Below are 24,675 nucleotides of genomic sequence, written 5' to 3' on the forward strand. Positions count from 1 at the left end.
AGCAGCCTCAGTGTTACACTATGGGGGCATATTTAAAATCACGCCCCCAGTGTAACACTATGGGGGGCATATTTAAAATCACGCCCCCAGTGTACAGTGTAGCACTGTAGCAGCCTCAGTGTTACACTATGGGGGCATATTTAAAATCACGCCCCCAGTGTAACACTATGGGGGGCATATTTAAAATCACGCCCCCAGTGTACAGTGTAGCACTGTAGCAGCTTCAGTGTAACACTATGGGGGCATATTTAAAATCACGCCCCCAGTGTACAGTGTAGCACTGTAGCAGCCTCAGTGTTACACTCTGGGGGCATATTTAAAATCACGCCCCCAGTGTACAGTGTAGCACTGTAGCAGCCTCAGTGTTACACTATGGGGGCATATTTAAAATCACGCCCCCAGTGTAACACTATGGGGGGCATATTTAAAATCACGCCCCCAGTGTACAGTGTAGCACTGTAGCAGCTTCAGTGTAACACTATGGGGGCATATTTAAAATCACGCCCCCAGTGTACAGTAGCACTTTAGCGGCCTCAGTGTTACACTATGGGGGCATATTTAAAATCACGCCCCCAGTGGACAGTGTAGCAGCACTGTAGCAACCTCAGTGTTACACTATGGGGGCATATTTAAAATCACGCCCCCAGTGTAACACTATGGGGGGCATATTTAAAATCACGCCCCCAGTGTACAGTGTAGCACTGTTGCGGCCTCAGTGTTACACTATGGGGGCATATTTAAAATCACGCCCCCAGTGGACAGTGTAGCAGCACTGTAGCAACCTCAGTGTTACACTATGGGGGCATATTTAAAATCACGCCCCCAGTGGACAGTGTATCAGCACTGTAGCTGCCTGTCTGCTCTAGCTGTTGGCAGCTGCAACTCGAGCTACTGTAGGTAGTGCCGATCTGTTGTCATACCAACAGTATTCGGTGACCTCGAGAAACAGAGGTCTATGTGAAAACTGCTGGAGTGTTCCTTTACTGTGTTCCAGTTATGCCCCCATTGTAGAAAACTCTGCTCTCTCGTTTGGCCTTAAAGCACACAAAAAATGTAATGATGATGAATGCTACTGTACCACACAGTCAGTCTTCACAATAGATTTGTCATTCCATCACACCCGTTAGGCATCCTGATCCATGCTTTTTAATGCTTTACAACAGCGGACTAGTCAGAGGGGCGGGAGTTGTGTGAGAGGGGGGGTTGCAAAAAACGTAAACGAATGTAAACAAGGCAAAAATAAACAGAGGTTCAGTTAACCCACAGGTGATATTTACAGTAAGTATAAGCACACCATCACGTTTAAGAGTTCCTCTTAAAACACTGGGAGGGCAAAGCCACAGAGGTTGCATTTTCCCCAACAACATTGTTTTGACTCTCCTAATAGCATTGTTTTCACATCATCATGATGGAAGATGGAGTCTCGTACTTTTTGTACTTCAGAGCGATGAGATTCGATGAGAAGTATGGAAGAGCCTCTTGTCACACGTTGGCTTCACCGTGGCGGGTCCGTGTCCCGTCAAATAGTCAGTCAGGTTTTAAATAATAACAATAATAATCATCATCATCATCATCATCACCATCATCATCACCATCATCATAAGTATAGTAGTAATAGCATTACAAAAGGGAGAGAGCGTCCTCTGGTGGAGAGATCGTGTGGTGCGTTTAGAGATTGTCTCCGGGTTGGTACTGGGGCTCGGTGGCAGTGAAGTAGTCCTCCAGGAAGGCCTGCAGGTACTCAAAGGTGGGCCGCTCCTCGGGGTCTCTCCTCCAGCACTGGACCATGAGCTCGTGCAGGGAGAGGGGGCAGTCCTGGGGGCACGGCATCCGGTAGCCACGCTCAACCTGCTCCAGCACCTCACGGTTGTTCATGCCTGGTGGACACACGTGCACACATACACACACACACGCGCACGCACACACACGTATGCACACACACGGACACACACACACACACACACACACCATAGAGGCAATGTTTAGTGAGTATTGTAGCTAAACAAACATATTCATAGACAATGACATATATGTGACTCGTATACATACATACATACATACATACAAACTGCTAATATATCATGATAATTTATTATTTGTGGACATAAGGTAGGCCTTGATCAGATAGAGATTAATGAGACCTGACAACAACATGCATATACGATAGTTAGTACATCTACACTCACAAACATGGACACATGAACAGACACAAAAATACAATGCTGTATGAACTATAGTAAACTGGAGAGCGGGCACGTGTAGTTCACCTGGGTACGGCACTCTTCCCTTGGTCACCAGCTCCGTGAGCAGTATCCCGAAGGACCAGACGTCAGATTTAATGGTGAACCTTCCATAGAGAGCCGCCTCGGGGGCTGTCCACTTGATGGGGAACTTGGCTCCTGAAAGAGACCCAAAAAGACACATGCAGCCTTCAGGCCATTTCCACCTCACTCAGCTTGCACTCGTGACAGAGCCACTAAAAGGTCTCCTGACAGCCTAGCAAGATGCGATTGTATTTTATAATCTTAAAAGTTGTTATGCCTCAAGTAGCTACTTGTTATAGCTATTTCACCTGTTCCAGACACCGTATGTGCTACTTAGGGCCATTATAATATTTATGTGTCACCTTTCTGATATTCCCTATGTGGAAAGACATTGAAGTTTCTAGATGGATCCTTTTCCAAGTGTTAATTGCATGCCATGCTTCAGACTGAAGTAACTGACACAATTTGCTAAATATGCTAGCATTTTCTTATCCGGGGGCTGTTGTGAAAACTATAGGTTTTTTCTTTTTCTTTTCTTTTCCTGTGTTGGAGTGAGAAGTGGTTGTACCTTGCCGGGCTGTGTATTCATTGTCCTCAATCAGCCTAGCGAGCCCAAAGTCAGCAATCTTGCACACCAGGCTGTCACCAACCAGGATGTTAGCAGAGCGGAGATCTCTGTGGATGTAGTTCATCCTCTCAATATAAGCCATCCCCGAGGCCACCTGCAGATAGAGAGTCTCATGCATCAGACCACCAATGCATCAGCACACCACAGGAAGGGTAACGCTGTAATATCAAGCATAGGACTGGCTTCCTGATCATGAAATAAGCCTACATGTACAGTAGGACCAGACTAAAGGGCCGTTCACACCAAGAACGGTAACTATAATGATAACTATAAACAAATATCACTCTCGTTAATGACGACGTTCACACATAAACTATAACGATAACGACATGAAGAATGATGTTGTTGGGGATCACTTTCAGAGCGATTTTGAGACCGATACAAAGCTAACAGCCGATCAGAACCCATCGCATTTTAGTCATCACATTTATTTAAAAAATATATATCGTTGGTCGGAGTGAACACTTTTATTGTTATGGTTATAGTTATCGTTCTTGGTGTGAACGGCCCTTAAAAGTGAACTTCGATGAAGTGCTCAACTAAAACTGGCCCATAAGGCCTTGTGGTTTTGAGCTTCTACTGAGTGTAAGCCATCGCCACATACAGCCTTTGAACAGTAAACTGAACTGAGTTGAAAAATAAGCACACACCAGAGTACCGTTGGGAAGTACAGTAGGCGACGAGGTGACAGGGCACAAACTACATTTCAAGGTTAATTACATTAGCTTGCATAAATAAGCAAATATACATGAGCGTTTTAAATATGGCGTGTCAACACAACAATGCAGCGTTTTCCCCAAACATTATTCAGACTGATATATTGTATGACCTTACCTGCGCTGCCATGTCCACTAAGTTTGGTAGTTTAAGTCCTCGCCCTTCGCCATCCTTCAAGAAATCGAGTAAACTTCCTGCAAATCCAAAACAAGCTGTCAGTCAAAGCAGCAAAACATCAGACAAAATGTGCACCGAAGTGATTTGGCCATTTTTACTGGCATTACTGTAGTGATGAGGCTATATGAAGTGGAAAATCAGATGTACCTCAGGAAACATTTGGGAGACTGGAGCCTAGCTAATGAAAAATCTATTTACTTAATAAATAAAATGCAAGAAAGATCATGGATATATGTCTTTGTTTCAGTATTAAAATGGTCCCAATTGATAGTCTGTACTTGATTAGAGAATAAGACTAAATGCTGCTACAGTAATTCCCTGTGTATTTGCCGCAGGACAAGGTTTTATGCAAGTTAAAAGAAACAAAATCATATTAATACCATATTAACTGCCCCCCGTGTATTAACCTCATAGCTGAAGAAATGTTGCCAAATCAATGTACTATATGCTGCGGCTAACAGTTAGGAAATTATGGTATTGTCCATGTCACATTATTCACAATATTTGAGTGGACGGTATAGATGGACACTACTGACCTTTCTTCATGAACTCGGTAACAATGTAGATGGACACTACTGTCCTTTATTCATGAACTCGGTAACGATGTAGATGGACATTACTGACCTTTATTCATGAACTCGGTAACAATGTAGATGGGCTCCTCGGACACGACAGCGTAGAGCTGCACCAGCTTGTCGTGTCTCAGCTTCTTCATGATCTGCGCTTCCTCCAGGAAGGACTCGGGGGACATGGTCCCCGGCTTCAGAGTCTTCACCGCCACCTGAGTCGTGCCATTCCATGTACCTGTCAGGAGCGCGACAGACAGACAGTTAGAAACACACAGCAGCAGCAGCAGCAGTATTTAGAAGGCAAGCCTGAAATGATTCCAGGAACAATTGTCTGATCTGGACTTTTAAATCATCTGATATAACAAAAATGAAAAACAAACTTAAGCAACTGAAATGAAAAAGAATGTCTAAATGAAAATAAATGAAAACCTCTCCCAGGCACTCAGTTTTTATGCTACCGGTTTTAATAAACAACATCTTAATCTTTTACGTTTTCCATTATGCAAAGCTCCCTGCGGCTAAATCTCCAGGCTTCACTAAGACGAACAGATAAACTGAACTCCGCCGAGTAGAGAAAAATCACAGTAACAGAGAAAATGTCAGTGTAATATCCTGTATGGCAGCAGAGTTTCCGTGGATTTCTACGGAACTCATTGTACTACAGTAGACTGAATCAAACGTGTAGCTGATAGCTGCATTTATGAAGCAGCCTGTTAACATGTGCCCTACAGTAGCCCTGCCTTTAGATGTGGCTTGTGGCGGTGTGGTGGGAGAGCGAGAGCGAGAGCGTACCCATCCAGACCTCCCCGAACTGGCCGTTGCCCAGCCGCTTGATCAGCTGCAGGGATTCCCGTGGGATCTCCCAGACGTCTTTGGTCTTGACGGACAGGTCTGCCAGCCGAGGCATGCCCTTGTGGCAGGGCACGATCAGACGGCAGCACAGCCCGGCGGCCCTGGCTGTGACGAGACACGGCGGGTATAGCGATCAGGACACAAGGCAGACGGGGACACGGACAAGAATATTAGAGATGAGGACAACAGACAGTCAGGGATGCAGACTAGAATATGAACAATAAGGACAACAGACAGACGGGGACACAGACTAGAATATGAGTGATAAGGACAACAGACAGACAGGGACACAGACTAGAATATGAGTGACAAGGACAACAGACAGCGAGGGACACAGACTAGAATATGAGCAATAAGGACAACAGACAGACGGGGACACAGACTAGAATATGAACAATAAGGACAACAGACAGTCAGGGATGAAGACTAGAATATGAGCAATAAGGACAACAGACAGACGGGGACACAGACTAGAATATGAGCAATAAGGACAACAGACAGTCAGGGATGAAGACTAGAATATGAGCAATAAGGACAACAGACAATCAGGGACACAGACATGAATATGAGACATAGGAGGACCCACCAGCATAATAAACACACACACAGAGATTGGCATATGAGAGTACACAGGATAATGAGGAAATTAAATGTATGTACAGTGTGGTAGTTTGTGTCCCGGTAGCGTCAAATCAGTGGCCGTGTTCAACTTCTTCCAGCAGTGTGCAGATCTGGCTGAGTATGGTGCTAGTTTGTAATGTTTGTAAGATGTCAGTCAGATCTGCACAGCACTGCAAGAAATCCCACTGATTTGATGTTACCGGAACACAAAGTAAGGCAATAAGCTGCCTTCAGAAACAGTCCTTGTTATAGCCTCTCTGTACACTTTCAACGTTCACAGAGTTTGCTTAATTTTGTCTGTAGGGTTCCTATCCACTCTTTATTTTGTCATGGCTCCATGCCCACCGCTACAGGCTATAAACCGTTTTGTAGCTAATGCAAACTACGGTCTAGCTCAGAACTCCACCAGTTAACGTAGCTTTGCTCACAAACAAAAGTTTGAACTCGTTATCATCCATACATAGACCCCAGGTTGTTTTAACTTAGGATCATCCCTTTAACATATTTTTTTTTTCATATACATACGTATATATTCTGTATAATGGAAGAGCTAGGGCATAAGCTAACAAAGGACGAAGGAAGGAAGAAAGGAACGAGTGGAGGTCTATTCAGCCCTTGTCACACTGATTTAAATTATTATCCTTTTCAAAAAGTATATTTCATAACATATAAAGATGTCGTTGGCTCAAAAAACAAGTAGTCTCATAATACTGAGAATAATCTTGTTTTGTCTTGGTAGCTGGCCATGGTCCTGGGATGCCAATCGTGGAGATTACAGTATACAGTATGTGAGTGATGTCTGCTGACACCCGCTTATGGATAAGTAATATGAGCTTAGGGCTAAGAGTGAAATGAGGGGGAAAGGGGAGGACGATGCAACTCCAGAGCGTGACGTAGTGGGGAAGTAAAGAGGGTTGCATCTACAAACGGAAGTAGGGGTGAGTGGCTGTCAATCAACCCTATAGGCTACCCCCAAACTTTGTTTATAAACCATCATTTCTATACGCTGTTCATTATTATCCACAGTGACATCTATCTGCTGAAGGTCTTGGAACATATTCCACTCAGATACAGAGGCTTCACTGTACGTGGCAAAGCCTAAAAGCCTACCTGGTCTGTAATAACTGCTATGCAATTGCTTGTGTTACATTCATCTCATTTGCAATACACCATAACACAATTAAACTGTCACACCCTTTCCAGCACTGGACTTACTGGACCAAAGTGTGTGAATGACATCATTTAGATTCTTTTCCCCCAGGTGAGGATTAGACTAAAAGGCCTAGTCCTAGACGAAAAGCTCTTTCTCAGTGGAGTTCTTCGCTGAATTCTACGGCGAGGTTACATCTGTGTCTGGGGTAATCGGACATTAGCGTATGATCTTACCAGAGCCCTGGACTAAAAGCTCTCTCGAAGTGGAGATCTTCACTGAAGTCTGCGGCTATGTTTCATCTGTGTCTGGGGAAGCTGCACATTAGTGTACACTACAGTATGATGATCTTACTGGAGTCCTTGACTGAAAGCTTTCTCAGTGAAGATTCCTCACTGAAGTCTATAGCTAGTTTTCATCTGTGTGTGGGGGAAACTGGACATTAGTATACAGTACGCTGATCTTACTGGAGTAGTGATGCACAAGCTGTTGAAGAGTCTCAAACTGAGCCCGAGTGGTGATGTAATATCCTCCGTTGTCCAGTTTGCGTATTTTGTAGTGTTTCACGTGATCCCCCTTTACGTCATCCCAGTCCTGGATAGATAATGAGAAGGCTCCTGGAAGAACACACACCACGCCATTATCAGCACATAACACCACATCACACCTCATGTAAGGTTTCAATTTTGCTTATCTGCTTCCTACAGTACAACAATTGATAACACAAAGCACATCATAGATTGTAACATCACATCATCCCGCAAAGATTTAATATCACAGCATGTCTTATCAAGATTTTCATTTCATACACTATATTAGAGACCATACGAAAATGACTTGGTGGATGCGGTTCATTCTGGAAGTGAGAAATAGCTTGTCACAACTACCTTTGGTGGTTTCGCTCTCTCTTATTAGAAACGTGCCTCTGGGGTTGCCATTGGAGAGGAGCTGTCTCTCCGCATCCTTGCGGCCTAATTTACCAAAGTACCAGCTAAAAAGGGCGACAGGGCGAAACACAGTCAGGCAGAAATAGACAGCAGGATTACGGAGTCAGGGCTCACTTTGCACACAGCCTCGACGAGTGCAAATTCGAGTTTGTGCAAATATGCGAAGAGGTGATGACGAGAGCACATATACATTTCCAATTTCAAAGTTGCTTAAATTATATAGTGCTAATGACTTTTCTAAAAATATCAACGCTCTAAAAGGAGAGAGCTGCTGAAGCTGCAAGCAGGGTTCCAACCTTTGGTTTCTGGCCTTCTACCAACTCACCAACAGGTTATCTACTGTAGTAAACAGTGGCTCTGTTTGCAGTTGCTGATTAATAGATGTAAGGATAGAGAGAGAACAGTAATCAAACTTACTCCTCTGCCTGGATGGAGTCGACAGGGGCCACGTAGTTGCTGGGAATGTAGCCTGTTCCACCGGTGTTGAGGGACCGGGCATCCCACCAGTCCCCTTCACTGCACAGAGACATATAGTATGATATGATCAAAGATGTATCATTATATCATTCAACATCGTGTTTAAGTCATACTGTGTGGTGGTCAGACCTTCACATATTGTACAGCTTCACTTCCTTTTGGTATACCTTACGTACCTGTTCAGTGTATCTTCTTACACTGATATTGTTACTTTTCTGTAGCTAATTTTTATCATATATTTTTGTGACAGTTACGTTTTCTTATTTTATTTGGTTGGTTTGGAAACACACACTTATGCCTGCAATGGCACTAAAGAAAAACGTTTTCTAACTCTGAGATTTCTGACGCCGAGAGAAGCAAACAGGTTGGCAAGAAGGAGTTATCAGCAACAATAAAAGGAAAGACAGTGTTGGCACTTTGCATCGGTTTTATCACGTCTTTTACTGGCAGCAATAAATGGCGTGACAAAAAACAGCAGCCGTCCTAACGCTGACGTTATGCTCCCACAGAATTCATTGTTGTAATGTTTCAACTGCTCATGTCTTCAATAGGCAAACCAAACTACAGTAGATAGGAAATCCATGTTCCCTATGCCCAGAGCTCATTTGGTTAATGGGGACAGGCTGGTAAACTGCAGGAAAGCATCGCACAGACAGCAAACACTCTACCTACACTGTGGTGTGTAATTTCATGTGAATATTGAACACTTTTTATAACATTTTTCTTTTTTTTTGTGCATGGTAGCAACAGACAAGCAGTATTTTAGAATGTCATAATCACGTCTAGTTCTGCTATTTCAAGAGATTTTTAAGTGTAAAGATGTGCAATGCATGGGAGCCATTCCACAATTCTGCGAATGTGAAATGACAAAAGTCCCAGACAGTGTGGTTACAGCATCATATAGCAATACATTGTACTGTATATGTATGCATACTATTCATAGAAGTGTGGACTTGGTCAGACCTCAGGCTTCCTTCCTTTCCATAAATACAGATTTCTGCATACAGTCGTGGTGCAACACTTTCAAACATAAACAACAATCTACAGCATGGTCCTTGGACAGTCAAAACATGAATTGGGAGAGTAAAACACAGGGTTCAAACATTCACTCTTAAAATGAATGTGTTGGAAACAACACAAACTGTGTTGTCCCTATCTGGATACAGAGATGTGTTTAAAAAAGAAAACGCAAGTTGTGCTATTTTCAACATATATTGTGTAACAAATAACAAAAGCAAAGTGTTGGAAGCAACACAAACTGTGTTGTCCCTATTTGGACACAAGTTGTGTTGTTTTCAACACATTTGTTTTAAGAGTGTCGTTGCTTTGAGCCCTGTGCCTGTGCATCTCCTGACAGACCATACATGTGTGTAGCATTGTAGAGTAGACTTCTAAGGCATGTCAGTAACTGTTAAGACTTACGTGCTGTTGAGTATCTGAAACTTCTCTCCCTTCCTAAAGCTGAGGTCCTCTTCTGTTCTTGCCTCATAGTCGTAAAGTGCTACAAACAGGGTGACTCCTATTTGGACAGAAATGGTATTAGCATGACAAAAGATCATGATGTTGAATGATTTAACACTCCTAAGAAACTACACATGATTATAACAGGATAATATCACAAGGACTCATACTTTAATAGCCAAGGTGAACCCAATTTGAATTTACACTGCAGGTTGGTCTAGAAAGAAGCCCTTTGATGTCTGTTTCCTAATCACCGAAAGCCTAGGAATGTGCATTTTCTTAGAAATTGAGTAAACATCAAGGAAAGATGTGTTTGCTGCATTTCTGAAATGATTTGGTAAGAGTTTAATGCTCCAATTTAAGTTTAATTTCACTGCTGGTTGTCCCCCTGGAAGTCATGAAACAGGATGTTCGGAAACGGATGTCAGTAGGATTGTTTCCAGACGGACCTGCAGTGCCTGTCATCAGCTATGAATTCCCCCCTTAACTCAAATGAGACGTGGTCTGGCAACCAAACGTTCATTTTCTTGTATTTGAAAAAAATGCCCAGATCCGTTCATTGGGCGCCACGGATGTCTATCAAATGCGTCTGTGCATAGCTCATCATCGTCTTGCTTGCCCCCCTGTTCTGTAATTGGTCCCCTGTCTCAGGCAAAAATTAGGGTGGTAGTTTCCAGACTGCTATAGCAGCTTGAATAAAATCGCGCGCAAGGCAGCATGGGAACACCCAGGCTACCCTTAACTATGAGCGACACAGGAACAATTTCTGACAGCGATGTTCCGCTTTACCTGTCCCTCCCCGGGAGCGCAGGGTTCCGGAGTGGGAGGAGGAGTTGACGCCCCCGAAGACGGCCACGCCCTGACTGACGGGCTGGTGGAAGTTATTGTAGTTGGGGATGGCCGTGACCCCGAAGGTGGGGTAGTGCTGGGGGGTGGGGTCGGAGCCATAGCGGTACCCCGAGTGTTGCGTGATGCTGTTCTCTCTCTCGTCCGTCAGTTTGGTGGCCTCTTTGTCCTTACATTGTACACAGCCCATTATTTTACGTCTGTCAGTGGGAGGGGAAAGGCAGAGAGAATCCGCTTTAGGTCCGACAACGTTGTTAGAACATGACAAATCGGATTTCGAGAATTCAATTCTCACTTTCGTATGACAGCGACTCTCATAAATCATGTTTTGTTTTCAATTTTTTTTTTTTTAAAATGAAAATCATTTTGTCTTATCACGAGGATAATAATTATGTCTATTACTATCTCAGTTAACTAAGGCCCTGAATAGATATATCTCCAAGAAATGTACAATAACAAACACAGAAATGGCTTCACCCCTGCTTAAATACTTTCCACAGTGTCAAAATCATTGTCCTTTCCAACCCGGAGATTTATGAGGTCACTGCTCTGTGTAACTGGGCACCTTACTTCTGTTTAGCTCCCAAGTGTAACCTAGCTGAATGGGTGTCATTAGCGGAGACCCCATTATGTCAACACAACTCAATCAACCAGTCTCTGACGAGCAGCATTCAGCTAATGGTCAGAAATAGCCAAGAAGTGTGTATAATTAATAAATAACATGAAATAAATCATATCATATGACCCACATTCATTCAAATGTCATAACTGGAAATAAATCAGTAATGGAAATAAATAAATAATAAACATGAGGCACTTTGAGGAAAAAGCTATAACAAAAGATTGATGTTATAGCATTACAAAGGAACAATGAAGTTGACTTCACGTGTTAGCCATTTGCCAGGATGCTCACTAAGGGGACATTAGTTATATTTATTGTCTACAGATAGTTTACTTTCTATCCCTAGAATGTGTTCCATTACAGATAGCCTAGATCAGGGAAGTACAGTAAGCAGTGTGACCCAGGGTGGGCAGATGTACAGTAGCCTATGTCAGATGAATGTCTACTGGTGTCTCTCTAGGCCCAGTCCACTGCAACCTCACAGCAGGCCACATAATTGCATTAGCATCAGTTTCCACATCAACTTGTCAGGGAGTTCAAACAACATATACTGTAGGCCCCAGCCTATATAGCAGAAGTTCCTTTCATGTTAAATACGGGTATGCAGTTAAATAAAGGTTTAGATTAAAGATATTTTATGGCTTTGGGCAATGTCATGATAGAGTAGGCTATATGGCATAACAAAACTGCAAACAGATGAGTTGTACAAAGCTTTAAAGACTTGAGTTCTCTTCCAAAATCGGAGACTGATTATAGCATTCAGCATGTTTTACAACCTTGAATGAACCTCAGTTCATTTCAGACTATATCACGTGCTAATGTCCATTGCATGCTTAAGCCAAAAGGATTTGTAAACATTGGTAAACAACAACAACATCATGAACTGTTCAGGGAGGCCGCTGGCCCCGTGCTGGAGATCTGGCCCTGTTCTGTACAGGTTCGGTTCGGATGTGGATGTACCCATAGGGCCTGTCGTGCCATAAAGCCAGCAAACTGCGTATGAAACGTGCACTAAAGGAAAACACGCTATGGCCAGCAGTGTCTGGTACCGCCTCCCCCTTTAGAGACGTGGGTGCCACATCCCCTTGTGGCACTCATGGTTCACCCATTGATGTAATGTTGTTTACTGGTTCATCATGCAGCAGGCCTACGTTCGATTTACCAGACATCCTGATAGCACTCTATCAAGTCAGATGCTTCGATAAACACTATCAGGATGCGCCAGTGTGCAGTAGAGGTTTAATTTGAGGCCGTCTGTTATCATAAACGTACATGACGACGGCGCTCTGGGGCATGATGCTCACGGAAATACAGAATGAATATGCTCGATATTCATAAAAACAACATATCTAAAAGACAAGCCTACGGTACCCCATTGATCTGCCCTGCAACAGTTCATCCGACAGCCACAGCAACCCTATTGCAACGCGCAGAATGATCTTCTACAACACTACTACTCATTGACATAAGCCTCTACTGAACCGGAGAAAACATGTTGACCACTCCCGTTAAAGTTGGCCTTTGGGCTAGTTTATTTACAGGCGATATAGGTTTTCCATCCCTGCCCTCCGCTCTGCGCATCAGCCGCTGCAGTAAGACAACGCCGATTCCGCTCCGGTACCGAATGGGAAGCATGCACAATCACGTCATTTATGGATAACCACTTCCTTTTGAGTGACTGCGATCGGCACAATATGCTCTTAATAGAAGACGCCTAGCGTCAGAAACAACAGTAAACTCAGTATAATACGAGGTAGGCTATTATCCGCATCGCCCCCATGAATTAACTTGAAATCTGTAGAAGGGGGGACCAGACGAATGTACCCACTATGCAGAAATGCAGGAGAAATAAAGCATGTGCTTACCATGAAATAAGCCGTTTAAAACATTATGCGCTCTTCTGCTGATGCAAAGTACATCGACGCAATGCTACTTGTATATTTTATAACATGAAAAACGAAAATAACATAATCTAACCTAATGCTTTAGACGGTTGTGACCGCGAAGCATCAGATGATGGCGATGTTGAAGCGGATTCATGGAAAGGTGTGATTGACAGCAGCAAACACCAATCGGCGATCACCATACGCTTGCGTTCAAGTGGAGACACCACCTCGCCTACTATTCACATCTGTTTGTGAGACAAATACCTGGCTTCGGGCCTTAAAGCTATCTATTATGATAACGACATCTGTATAAATAATGATAGAATAATATTTTCTTTTCCAGAAGTAGGCCTACTATATATTTTTTTAGCCTACAGGTTTGTAAATTCTGATTTGTGTCTTAACCTAGGCTACAGAACACAGTTCAGAGAGCAGAAAAAGTAGGCCTAAAACAGATAACATGTTTTCACAGTTTGATTTTTATGATGATGGCTGTTGTCAAAGCGGTTGCCTATGGAAATGTAAAAAAAACCAAAAAAAAAATGTGAAAAAGTCACATGTTCTCTGTTAAGTCTGTTTATAAGGCTTATGGTACAACCTTTGCTCTCGCACAAACTCACTTACACTTATTGTACAACATGGAGAACATGCTAACGGGAAATCATGTTTTATGTTACCCAGACCATTGCAGTTGAAGTAGAAGTACTGCATAAAGACATGTGGAACGTTTTGCAGTGTTTCTGCTGTCTGCTGAGTGATAGATTGATGCTTCCCCTCTGAAGTAGTTACCATGGTGATGGGTTGAACCCCATGATGAGAGTGCACTTCTGAAGTCTCCAGGATGACAACTGAACTGTAGGATGGAGGTGAACAGTTGGCTCAGGCTGAAATTACTGTGCATTAAGAATATTGTTGTTTATTCCTACCATCAAATTTAGGTCACACTCACTGACAGATTGATTGATGATATTATGTTATTGATTGATTGCTATTGAAATCACTATTATTAAAACAATGCAACCTGAATTGCATCAAACAGGAGGAGGATATAGACTTATAAAGCACTATAATATCATTTAAAAACACCTTAAAAGGTCTAAATGACAGTTCATGCCTTTTAGTTCTACTCATTGGCACTACAGTACATGCTGTATTCCCCAATCTGATGAATGGTGATACACTATATCAAGAAATATCTACATGTATTATGTTTATCTGGAAGCCTGTCTTTAAACCCTCCCCACCTATAAAGGATAAAAACATAATTTAGTATGATGTTTATTTTGAATGAATCTTCTTTCTTTAAATAATATCAGTTACTGTAAACAGCATGTGTAGGCCCAATGAGAAAAATATTGTCCTCTAAAGAATAAGCATCCACATGTAACGTAGGTACAGATGTTGGCTGGTGTTGCATGTAACAGGTAAACAGTAGAACTGATAAAAGTAAGTCTCTGAACAGTGGCACCTGCAGTTGTCTTTGTGCACACAGCACCATCCTGTGGTTAAGATGCAGAGTACAACTGATCTTTTACTAGACATGTTACATTAACAAGCCGTCCTGTCCAATTGGGCCAAAGAGTGAAAAAAGGTGATTTGAACCAACATAAGATAGGAAAATATAGATAACAAGCATAATTATACTGTATTACAAAGCCAACACAAGCCCCCTTGTACCCATCCTTTTAAACATGTGCATTTGTATAAGACCACATTGTAAAACTTTCCCCATTTTCAATATGTGTCTGCTGAATATTATAACAAGAATTTGCTCCAAATGCATTATCACACACATTTAGAATCGCTATTCATGGAACTCCGGTATAGACAAACATTGACACGATATACTTGGACTAAATGGCATTTTTATTTTGCTATTGTAAAACTCAGTGCTAACCATCTGATTGTTGTTGTTGAGTGTTTTTGAAATCATGAAGAAAAGGAGGAGGAGGAATGTACTGTACACCCAAGAAGAGGTGCTGGCCAGGAGATTATCAATTTGAAGACAGAGTAAACCGCACACTCTGGTCTCATAATCATTTAATACATTATTGAGGGATCAGAGTGTTCGGCTACACAAAACACAAAAGAGTAAGATGTTCTGTTGTCATTCGACGACGTACTTAGGACCTTTTGTGTGTTTGAGCTTTTCTTGTTTTTTTTTGTGTGTGTGTGTGTTTGTGTGTCACATTCCCATAGATACAGTTCTTGTGGAGTTCATGGAATGTTTCTTGTTTGATGACACATTTCTGTTCTTAGATACAATTATTGTGGCGTTTGTGGCATGTCTCTTGTTTGTTTGTATTTAGAACTAGGCCTACTGTTTATGCGCATTGGAGATTTCCCCCCTAAAAACATAGCAAAGGGAGGGAGTTGTCCCTCCATCTGGCCTTAAAAGCCTTTGAAGAAGTACATTGTACTGTACTTCACCTTTCAGTACTTAAGTATGTTTCATTATGGGCTACTTGTCATACTTAATTGCTGTAAATAGTAGACACTTTAAGACTTTTACTTACAGTAAGCTGGTATGCTTATACAGATTACTTTTTCTCTGACGCAAGTCTTTTTCTGATCATATATCTGTACTTCTACTCAAATGTGGGCTTTGGATACTTTATACAACTTTGCTGAAAGCAGAATGCTTCAAAGTAAAGAAAAGTTTTTGATATCTCCAGAATGATTATCCTTAAGATAAAGGAGCAATACAAAATATTAAGATGTTTTGTTGTCATTCAACAATATGACCTTTTGAGTGTTTGTGCTTTTCTTGTTTGTTTTTTCGCACATTTCCATTCTTAGATACAATTCTTGGAGAGTTTGTGGAATGTCTCTGGGTTGTTTGCCACACATTGCCATTCTTAGATAAAAATTCTTGGGCTTTTCGTGGGATGTTTCCGGGTTGTTCCTGGGACAAAAACACAAATCAGACAATAACACTGTCCTTCCAGACTTCTGTTTTAGTCTCATGATTTTCCAGAAACACACACACACATCCTCGGTTCAGCTGGGGAACACAGTGAAATTGACCGTCACATTCTGGTCAATACCGCTGCCCATCCAAACCTCACTGAAAGCAGTACTTCAAAGTACAGAGAAATGACTTGAAGACATAACTTGGGGGTTTTCGGTCATTTGCTGTCTGTGCCCGTTTTAAACCTAGAATTTAGAACCTAGAACCTCAGCGCTCCCAGATTACACGCCCACTACTAATCCAGTCGCCACAGGAAGGGTGTGTTTTCACCCAATACTGCTGCCCCTAGCCTGCTCTGGGTATCGTTTTTGGAGCTAGCTCTTGTGGCTTTCAGCTCTCTCTCTCTCTCTCTCTCTCTCTCTCTCTGCCTCTCTCTCTCGCTCTGTGCCCATTCTTTTCTCACATGTACGGAGAGCTCGTGTGCCTGCCCTCTCATGATGGCTCCAAGCGCTCACCACCAACCTCTTACCGCGCCTCGCTAAAACCACAGCCCTCTCCCTCTCCCTCTCTCCTCTCTCTCAAAATGGCTGTCACTTCAGCTGTCTGTGGCCTGTGGCAGGCAGGCCCAAATTACCTCCACGGGAACACTCTGTGTCTGGAGCAGAGCCTGTGTGTGTGTGTGTGTGTGTGTGTGTGTGTGTGTGTGTGTGTGTGTGTGTGTGTGTGTGTGTGTGTGTGTGTGTGTGTGTGTGTGTATGTGTGTGTGTGTGTGTGTGTGTGTGTGTGTGTGTGAGAAAGAGAGAGAGAGTATAGGTGTATATGTGTGTGTGTGTGTGTGTGTGTGTGTGTGTGTGTGTGTGTTTGTCTGTGGTGAGTGTGTTTGTGGAGAGTGTCTCTTTCACATCCAGTACTTCCACATCGCTGTGCCTACTCCCAGATTTACTGCCAACCTCCAGCTATTTCTGCGCAAAAAAGGAAGAACAAGAAAACCTCTGCAAACTGTGGGGCCAACCAACACCCAGTAAAAACCCTAAATTGTGGTGCACTGCCTCCTTGACTTGGATCCCAGTTTTTTTCAGTAAAGGAATCCACATTAGACAGGTTTCCACAGTGATTCGACTGTTCCTGTCGATCAGAGCCAGTTTAAGTATAGTTTGTATTTGGTTATTGACTCCCTATTGATGTCACAGACGGGATTATGCTGGCGCACATACAGTATGTGAGAGACAAGCCACTTATGTTATGACCATTATGGCAAACATATTTGTTTACTTTCCTCGGTACAAGTGAGGGTTACGTGTGCTATTTTGGCTTCTCCATGTTCACCTCAAAGGGATTTATTATGTGATGGTTTGAAGCACCAAATGCTTGCAATATCCTTCCTTTTCCCCCCCCTTAAATTCTAAAACTGTGCGTCGTTGAAGCAGTTAGACCATGTGGTATTCATGTGTGCATAGGAAGGAAAAAGGAAACAACAAGGACGGTGTGTTCTTTAAAACAGTATTTATTTCAACCATTATGTTTTACATAGCACAATGAATCTTGTTGATATAACAACCTGGATGGGACACAGTTTGCCTTGTTGTTTTTGTGTTATATCTCGTATGATTCTTGATGATCAATTTGACCATTTCACAATATTCAAGTCAGATACAATGATGTCAGAAACAACATTGTGCATAAACGTATCACATATTGTTATGTAATTTAATATAGTTATTAAAAAGGCCATGAAAACATTGTGAAAAAAACGGACATTAACACATTTTGAGCACCTGGTGTAAAAAAAGGAAAATTGGAGATAGGAAATGACCAAAACACAAAATAAACTTAAACCTTCACATGCTGTATCCACTCACAAAAACAAAGCAAGTACAAACAAATAAAAAAAATAATAAAAAAAAAACAAATACCCAAAACAAAACAAAAACAGTATCTCTGATCATGCTGTTTGTTGATATCCAATCCCTGATAACCTGTTTTTATAAATTACCTTATCCTCATCAGCACCCTTTTTTGCGTGGAGTTTCAAGTCAAGATGCCTCTATTTCTCAAAAATAAAGAGCATCCTGTCTGGTCAACTCACAACAGGCCACTTATTTTACTCAAGAGAAACATTTCACGGATTTAGAAATGGTGGCTTGAATGGCTCGATCACGTTATCACGTAGAGGCGATCAGGAAGCCAGAGAAGGAACAGTGGACATTGTCGGCAGCGAAGACGCCGTTGGCCTCGTCATCGGGGATCTTGATGTACACGGTGTCCTGCTCGTTGAGCTGAAGGACGGCGCTGCCGGACATCTGGTCCAGGAAGCCCTTGTTGTACTCGTCGTAAGTGAACATCACGGGCTCCTCGTTCTTGAACAGGGCGACCAGGGCGTTAGCGCCGTTCACGTGCATGTTGTAGGAGAAGTAATAGACTCCTGGCACCTGGCAGGTGAAGACACCGCTCTCGGGGTCATAGTGATTCTCAGCGTTGTACACAATGTGCTCGAACTTAATTGGCTCGCCAGAGGGAGGGTAGGGGGTGGAGGTGGTGGCGCTGAAGGCAGACATGGGGGCTTTGACCATAGTGATCTCGCCAGGGCCCATGCCCATGCTCTTCTCAAAGATAACCTCACCAGGGGGGCCAGGGGGTCCGGGGGGACCGACTGGGCCGGGGATACCGTCCTGGCCATCAGTACCTGGGAGTCCAGGAGGACCCTGGGGTCCGGGGATGCCCTTGGCGGTTACGCCAGCGGGGCCAGGTGTGCCGGGCAGACCGGGGTGACCCTTGAGGCCGGGAGAACCGGAAGGTCCTGATGGGCCAACTGGGCCTCTGGGTCCAGGGGCACCTGCGTCACCTTTGTCACCTGCAGCACCTGTGTAGCCGGTGTTGCCCTTGGGTCCGGCGGGTCCGGAGGAACCTGGGGCGCCAGTGGCACCTGGGTGACCATTCTCGCCTTTAGCGCCAGTGGCTCCGGTAGCTCCTCTTGGGCCGACTGAGCCGGGGGCACCTGTGTATCCCTGTTTGCCCTCAACACCCTGAGGTCCCTGATCTCCCTTGAAGCCCTTGTGTCCGGGCATACCTGCAGCACCTGCATCACCTTTGGGGCCAGTTGCGCCTCTCTCTCCCTGGAAACCTCTAGCTCCCTGGGGGCCGGATGAGCCCATGGCTCCGGTTGCACCTGTGGCACCTGTGCTACCCATGGCACCTGGCTCTCCCTTCTGACCTGTGGTTCCTGGGCTGCCTACACCTCCCCTCTCACCTTTCTGACCGTTGGCACCGGGCTTGCCGTAACCTGGGGTACCAGGAGCACCAGTTGAACCAGAAGGTCCCTGAGGGCCTCTGGCACCAGCGGAGCCGGGCATACCTGGGGCGCCGTTGTCACCTGGCTTACCTGGGAGACCGACACCGGGAGCGCCGGTGTGACCTTTGGGGCCGGGGGCACCCATGGCTCCGGAAGCACCATCTCTACCTGGCACGCCTCCCTTTCCTGGCTCACCTGGGGAACCCATTCTGCCGGGCTTTCCTACACCTGGCTCACCTGCGGGGCCAGAGGGACCCATGGGACCCATTGCACCTGTGGCACCCTGTGGGCCGGGATAGCCGACACCTCTATCTCCCTTCTGTCCTGGAGCACCTGGTGCACCTGTGTGTCCCTTGGCGCCCTGCTCTCCTCTTGGGCCCATGGCGCCGGGCATGCCAGAGGGTCCGGGTTTGCCGGTGGCGGAGAGGCCAGCAGGTCCGGGGCTTCCAGATGGGCCGGGCATGCCGCGGGGTCCCTGGGCGCCGGTGTGACCGGTCTCTCCCTTGGCTCCGGGGGCACCGTTGGAGCCGGGTTTGCCAGGGCCGCCGGGGGTGCCGGGTTTGCCGGGAGCGGAGTAGCCAGCGGGTCCGGGAGGTCCAGCGGGTCCCTCGGCGCCGGGGTATCCGATGCCGTTCTCGCCGGCGGGGCCGGGGGCTCCGGGGGGACCAGCTGGGCCGGGCTCACCTGGTGCTCCTGGCTCTCCAGCCACGGACACCACTGCAGGAAGAACAACAGGGCCGCCATGAGTGATATGACAGGTGTGTCAAGGGGTAGCAGAAACAGGTGCATCACAGGTGTATGTAGACAGTAACAGTTATAGTGACAGGTGTGTGGCTTAGATACAGCAAATGTATCTACAGTGTCTACATCTACAGTGACAACAGCAAGTTTGTAGTGATTGCCATAAGTGGCAGCAGTAGCACTAACACATTTTGGCATTTTGTCAATTGATGCTCTCAGATGTTATTTTAAGGCTCAGTTGTGGTTTTCTTTGAGACCAAATGTTATCAGCAAAATAAACTATGTGTAAGTAAAGTAAGTGTGTGTGTGTGTGTGTGTGTGTGTGTGTGTGTGTATGTGTGTGTGTGTGTGTGTGTGTGTGTTAGTGTCTTGTAGGTGGTCTTTTTAGGCTAGTTAAAGATGTTGTTCATGTCATTTTTTATTAGTATTGAAGCAATTTTGAATACAGATATTTTTTTTTTCACGTTTTAATGAAAAATAGTCATATGACCTTGTGCCCCAGACTGTAAACAAAAGAAACTGTGCCATGCCCACAGTGTTGTTTGAAACACAGTGAGCTGAGGCAGTGCAATGGTTGTTACAGTCTCTTCATGGCATTTTTCATTTTCATTAAGTCGAGTTAATATGGCCAATAATAATTTTATATACTCATTAACTGTGCTCCTCAGATGGTATAAACATCAAAAAGTTAATATAACATGTTTTAAAATGTGTGTTTTTTATCCAGAGCATATTTAACTCCCTCTGAAAGCTACATTTTACAACCTTACTTTAATCTGTTCAGTATTATCAACACTGGAGGAGAGGTGCATATCATCCTGAACAAGTATTTCCAGTGCAGTATTTCACCCCAAAGCTGTTATGAGACTTTTTTTTTTATCCTAGCCTTACACTACTGGCTATTTTGCTGCAAACATATCTCTACTACTTTCAGAACAAGCATATAAAGTTGTGCATGTTTTGAAAGAATGGTGGAATGGATTCTTCCAGAAGCTCACTGTGCCATTCCAAATGCATTCTAGAAGTCTGCTTAGAGAGGATTTACATTCCATAGAATAGGCAGTCAGTCAGTTAGTAAACAGCACATCTACAGTACTCAGGGGGACTGAGGCCGCTAATTCTGTGCCAAGCCAGGAGTACATGTGGATCGTGACTGGGCCACACCCGCTCCTAAGCTGCTCACCGAGCCCACACCCTCAGGTTGCCTCTGGTGGGGCAGGTTTGGAGCACTTTGCAGTGGTTTTCAGCGGCTGCAATGACTCCAGACTCTGAGCCAAAAATAGTGTTCACGTTTACGGCCGTTCTCACCAGCAGATGTGGGAGTGCGTGTGTGGAGCCCCCGGGGTGAAATTGAAGGCCCCCGTTTTTTATGGGCGTCTTAATGTGGTCACATTCAACAGTGCGTAAACTCTGTTGTTCCCATCGGCCAACTTTGGAGACATGACTTCTATGAACCAAAACAGATGTTGGATGATTTATTTTTTCAACTAGGTGTACACATGCTCAAGTGGCCCCAGTCTTCCACGGTTCCTTTGAACCATGTTTGGGTGAGATTGTATTTCCGATTTTTTTGTCTCCTAACTTTAGTTTAGTGCAAGAGGTATTGAGACTATGATTAAGTAAGTTTCAGTCTATGATTCAAATAAGTCACTTTATATATTTCTTGCTTTCTTTGCACACTGCTTACAGTTAATGTTTTACAAAATGTTGTATAATGTTGAATGTCTTGTACAGTAGCTATTCACATACTGCATGTTGCTGAACTTCAAATGTAAAAAGAACTGGAAGGCCAAATATACAGTAAGAGAAGATATTGTACAGTTATACAAATGTACATCAAATTGGCCATTATATTGAATGGTGCAGTAAATTTAGGCATATATCTGAAGGCAACAAAAACTTGAAAATGATTCAGTGAATCATTTTCATTTTCACTTGAAAATGATTCAGTTAGTTTCAGTGCCTTTTTAGATGCTGTAATCCCAGTTGATGATCAGAATGAAATATTGTAGCTGGTAAATGCATTGCTCTAGTTCACTATTTAACTCTCATTGTGTTCCATTGCAATTTTGACCATTTTACTTCAAAATGAAACAAAAAGTAGCTACACAGAATTGAATTGAAAGTGGTCTCCAACTATCATGAAAATAGGCTCAGGTTCTTTCATGCACAGGCTGTGTGTTGAAGCAGTCCAGTGCTGAGCAATGAACTGGCTAAACTTGACAAAATGACTAAAGCTGAGCAATTTTAAAAGTTATAGCTTGTGCATCTCACATCTTGCTCCTGCCTCAGTCCACCTGTGCGGCTGTATGACTTCAAGCAAGAGCACTTCTGTTGTCAAATTCTGTGCTAAAGAAGAGTGGTGTGTGTGTGTGTGTGTGTGTGGGCCAGTGACAACACACACCTCTGTGTGTCAGTACGGAGTTGCAATACTCACCATGGCTCTTCACGGAGTAGGGCTGGTACTGGGGGGCCTTCATCACCTTCTTGACGACGTATCCTTTTCCAGTGGCCGCCGCAAGGGCCACGGACAGGAGGAGGATGGTTGCTACTCGTAGGTCCATTTCTGAGGTCAAATCTACAGTACAGGGGAGAGAACAGGAGATGGGAGATTGTTATGCAGTGTTTCAGTCTCCTCTTGAGATTCAAATGAAATGACTTGGCTGTGATTGCTGCCGGTATGGCAGCATCTCTGTGCATGAAAAAGATGCATGAACTGTATGTAGTTGAACAGTGGAAATGAATAGAAAATGAAGAATGATCTCTTATTGGTTTCATTCCACATGCATTACTTGCAAAGTGCTGAATAAAGTCAATGTATCTCTGCTATGCTACAAGTAGGCTATTCCCCTTGAGTTTCTAAACGCTGTGTTAAACCTAAACAAGGATGGTGAGGCCAGATCATTCTCTTTCCTTGTGCTCTTGCGTTGAGGAGTCACATGCAAACCAGTATTGCTGAGCTCACAAAGTCACTGCAAGAGAGTGATGCCCTCTGGGGCTCCTGTGTGCAGTGAGCCCAGCAAGTGCTGTTGTCTCTGTCTTCAGTGCAAGCAGTATTCACTTCCACAGTCCCTAAGTCTGCAACTATTCAAGCATCTGAATAAATGTATTTAGAATCTAAACACATTTATTTGAAATAAAACTTTTTAAACAATAAAACAAAGTTCACATGCAAGAAAACAGTACATTTTAGACATCACTAGACATAGAGTGTAAAGGCCCTAAGGCACTAAGTATCATCCCTCAGGCAAGCAAAGCTGCTTGTGAGGATGCTGAGCTGAAGTAAGGAGAGTGGCTCTTACCGGCAAGCCCTGGATCCAAACAAAAAAAGAGAAATCACAGCCCTGGTGCTCCTGCCTCTGTATATCCTTGGGTGAGGAGCCCGTTCAGAAACTGCTGCTCTCCAGGACAATACTGAGGGTATTTATACTGTATCTGTCCCTCTCTCTCTCGAATCATTAAAAAAGCACCTACCACACTAGAACCTCCCATCTCTAACTGGGGCTATAATTAAGACTACGATCTGCCCAAAGTTGGCATGTCACGTCAGGAAGAGCTGTGTGCTCTCTCTGTTTTTAGACCCCATGATTAGATTTTAACTTTGAGATATGAGGATGCATAAGGGTGCATTTTATGTTTCTTTAATCTTACGATTTTCCACTTTTTTCATCCATATTCACAAATTGATTACAGTAAGATAGAAATAAACAGAGAGAGTGTGTTTGCACTGGTATGTTCATGTTTTAGAAATGTTTTCTATCTTTCAGCATATAGACATCAAAACACTGTCTGGTGCGTTTAGACTGAAATAAGTTGTAGCCAGACAGCAAATATTTATTTTTATAAGGCATAAGTTTATGTATCTTCAAGTCACCTTAACACTCAGACATACAATGTTTAACATGGAGGCAAGGCATTTTGAACCATGTTACAATATTCATTTACATTCACCATTCAGCATATTGACTATGAAAATCTTATTTGAATGTCCCTCAAAGACAAGGACAAAGACATTAAATAACCAATAGCTAATAAATAATCATTTAACATGAAAAAAGACATTGATTCTGAGTTACAGCACATTATAGACATACAGTTCATCCTCTTCTGGTTGACTATTTCAAAGACAGCTTTTTTACCACCTTAGCATTTAGTTTATAAGTATTTATATATGAATAAATGGCAACTCCTAGTAACAATTTTGAGGGAATCTTTTGTAAATAAATCATTGGTGTCGTTCATCAGTAGCTTCAAATCTCCCTGGTGATTATCAAGCTTAATATCCTAATACAGCTCCCCAGGGGGCAAACATGTTTAGTCTAATTCTCAGCTTGTGATGGACAGTGGCACTGCCCCGGTTATGTTTGGTCAGCTTGCCTGTTTGGCAGGGTATAGTGAGGCTTTCATTAAATTGACTATTTCAGGCCAAACAGTTTATAGTCCTTTGCTTGTGTATTTTTGTAAGTACTTTGCCCTAGAAACAGCTAATAAAGATATAAAAAGACGCGCTGGAAAAT

General features: G+C 43.6%; 2 protein-coding genes across 5 annotated transcripts; both read right to left on the reverse strand.

The window, feature by feature from the left end:
* Positions 1 to 1,123: 1,123 nt before the first annotated feature.
* Positions 1,124 to 13,382, reverse strand: fyna (FYN proto-oncogene, Src family tyrosine kinase a). Of its 4 annotated transcripts, none has more exons than XM_062523181.1 (12): positions 13,309 to 13,382; positions 10,653 to 10,909; positions 9,825 to 9,921; positions 8,343 to 8,441; positions 7,866 to 7,969; positions 7,446 to 7,595; positions 5,148 to 5,312; positions 4,411 to 4,590; positions 3,727 to 3,803; positions 2,833 to 2,986; positions 2,268 to 2,399; positions 1,124 to 1,877 (listed from the first exon to the last, which is right to left on the reverse strand). In XM_062523181.1, the coding sequence occupies exons 2-12, from the start codon at positions 10,897 to 10,899 to the stop codon at positions 1,669 to 1,671; spliced, it is 1,614 nt and encodes a 537-aa protein (XP_062379165.1). In that variant the 5' UTR covers positions 10,900 to 10,909; positions 13,309 to 13,382; the 3' UTR covers positions 1,124 to 1,668. The 4 variants fall into 4 exon arrangements, with proteins under 4 accessions (XP_062379165.1, XP_062379164.1, XP_062379162.1 ...); XM_062523180.1 differs by having other exon boundaries at positions 13,197 to 13,348; XM_062523178.1 differs by lacking the exon at positions 13,309 to 13,382 and adding an exon at positions 12,871 to 12,944.
* A 4,332-nt stretch (positions 13,383 to 17,714) lies between these two features.
* Positions 17,715 to 23,550, reverse strand: col10a1a (collagen, type X, alpha 1a). Its single transcript, XM_062523578.1, has 3 exons — positions 23,461 to 23,550; positions 22,596 to 22,736; positions 17,715 to 20,134 (listed from the first exon to the last, which is right to left on the reverse strand). The coding sequence occupies exons 2-3, from the start codon at positions 22,720 to 22,722 to the stop codon at positions 18,291 to 18,293; spliced, it is 1,971 nt and encodes a 656-aa protein (XP_062379562.1). The 5' UTR covers positions 22,723 to 22,736; positions 23,461 to 23,550; the 3' UTR covers positions 17,715 to 18,290.
* Positions 23,551 to 24,675: the final 1,125 nt, after the last annotated feature.

Source organism: Sardina pilchardus, chromosome 20 (assembly GCF_963854185.1).
Source record: "Sardina pilchardus chromosome 20, fSarPil1.1, whole genome shotgun sequence".
Taxonomy (NCBI): domain Eukaryota; kingdom Metazoa; phylum Chordata; class Actinopteri; order Clupeiformes; family Clupeidae; genus Sardina; species Sardina pilchardus.

What these genes read in the sequence shown, in the direction of transcription:
- col10a1a (XM_062523578.1), bottom strand. Translation starts at nt 22,722, where the DNA reads ATGGACCTACGAGTAGCAACCATCCTCCTCCTGTCCGTGGCCCTTGCG. An exon ending in CTACTCCGTGAAGAGCCATG is followed by an intron (nt 20,135 to 22,595) that starts GTGAGTATTGCA and finishes TTCTTCCTGCAG; the next exon opens with TGGTGTCCGTGGCTGGAGAG.
- fyna (XM_062523178.1), bottom strand. Translation starts at nt 12,890, where the DNA reads ATGGAAAACCTATATCGCCT. An exon ending in AGAGAGCGAAACCACCAAAG is followed by an intron (nt 7,596 to 7,865) that starts GTAGTTGTGACA and finishes GTGTTCTTCCAG; the next exon opens with GAGCCTTCTCATTATCTATC. An exon ending in TACCGAGTTCATGAATAAAG is followed by an intron (nt 3,804 to 4,410) that starts GTCAGTAATGTC and finishes TTGGATTTGCAG; the next exon opens with GAAGTTTACTCGATTTCTTG.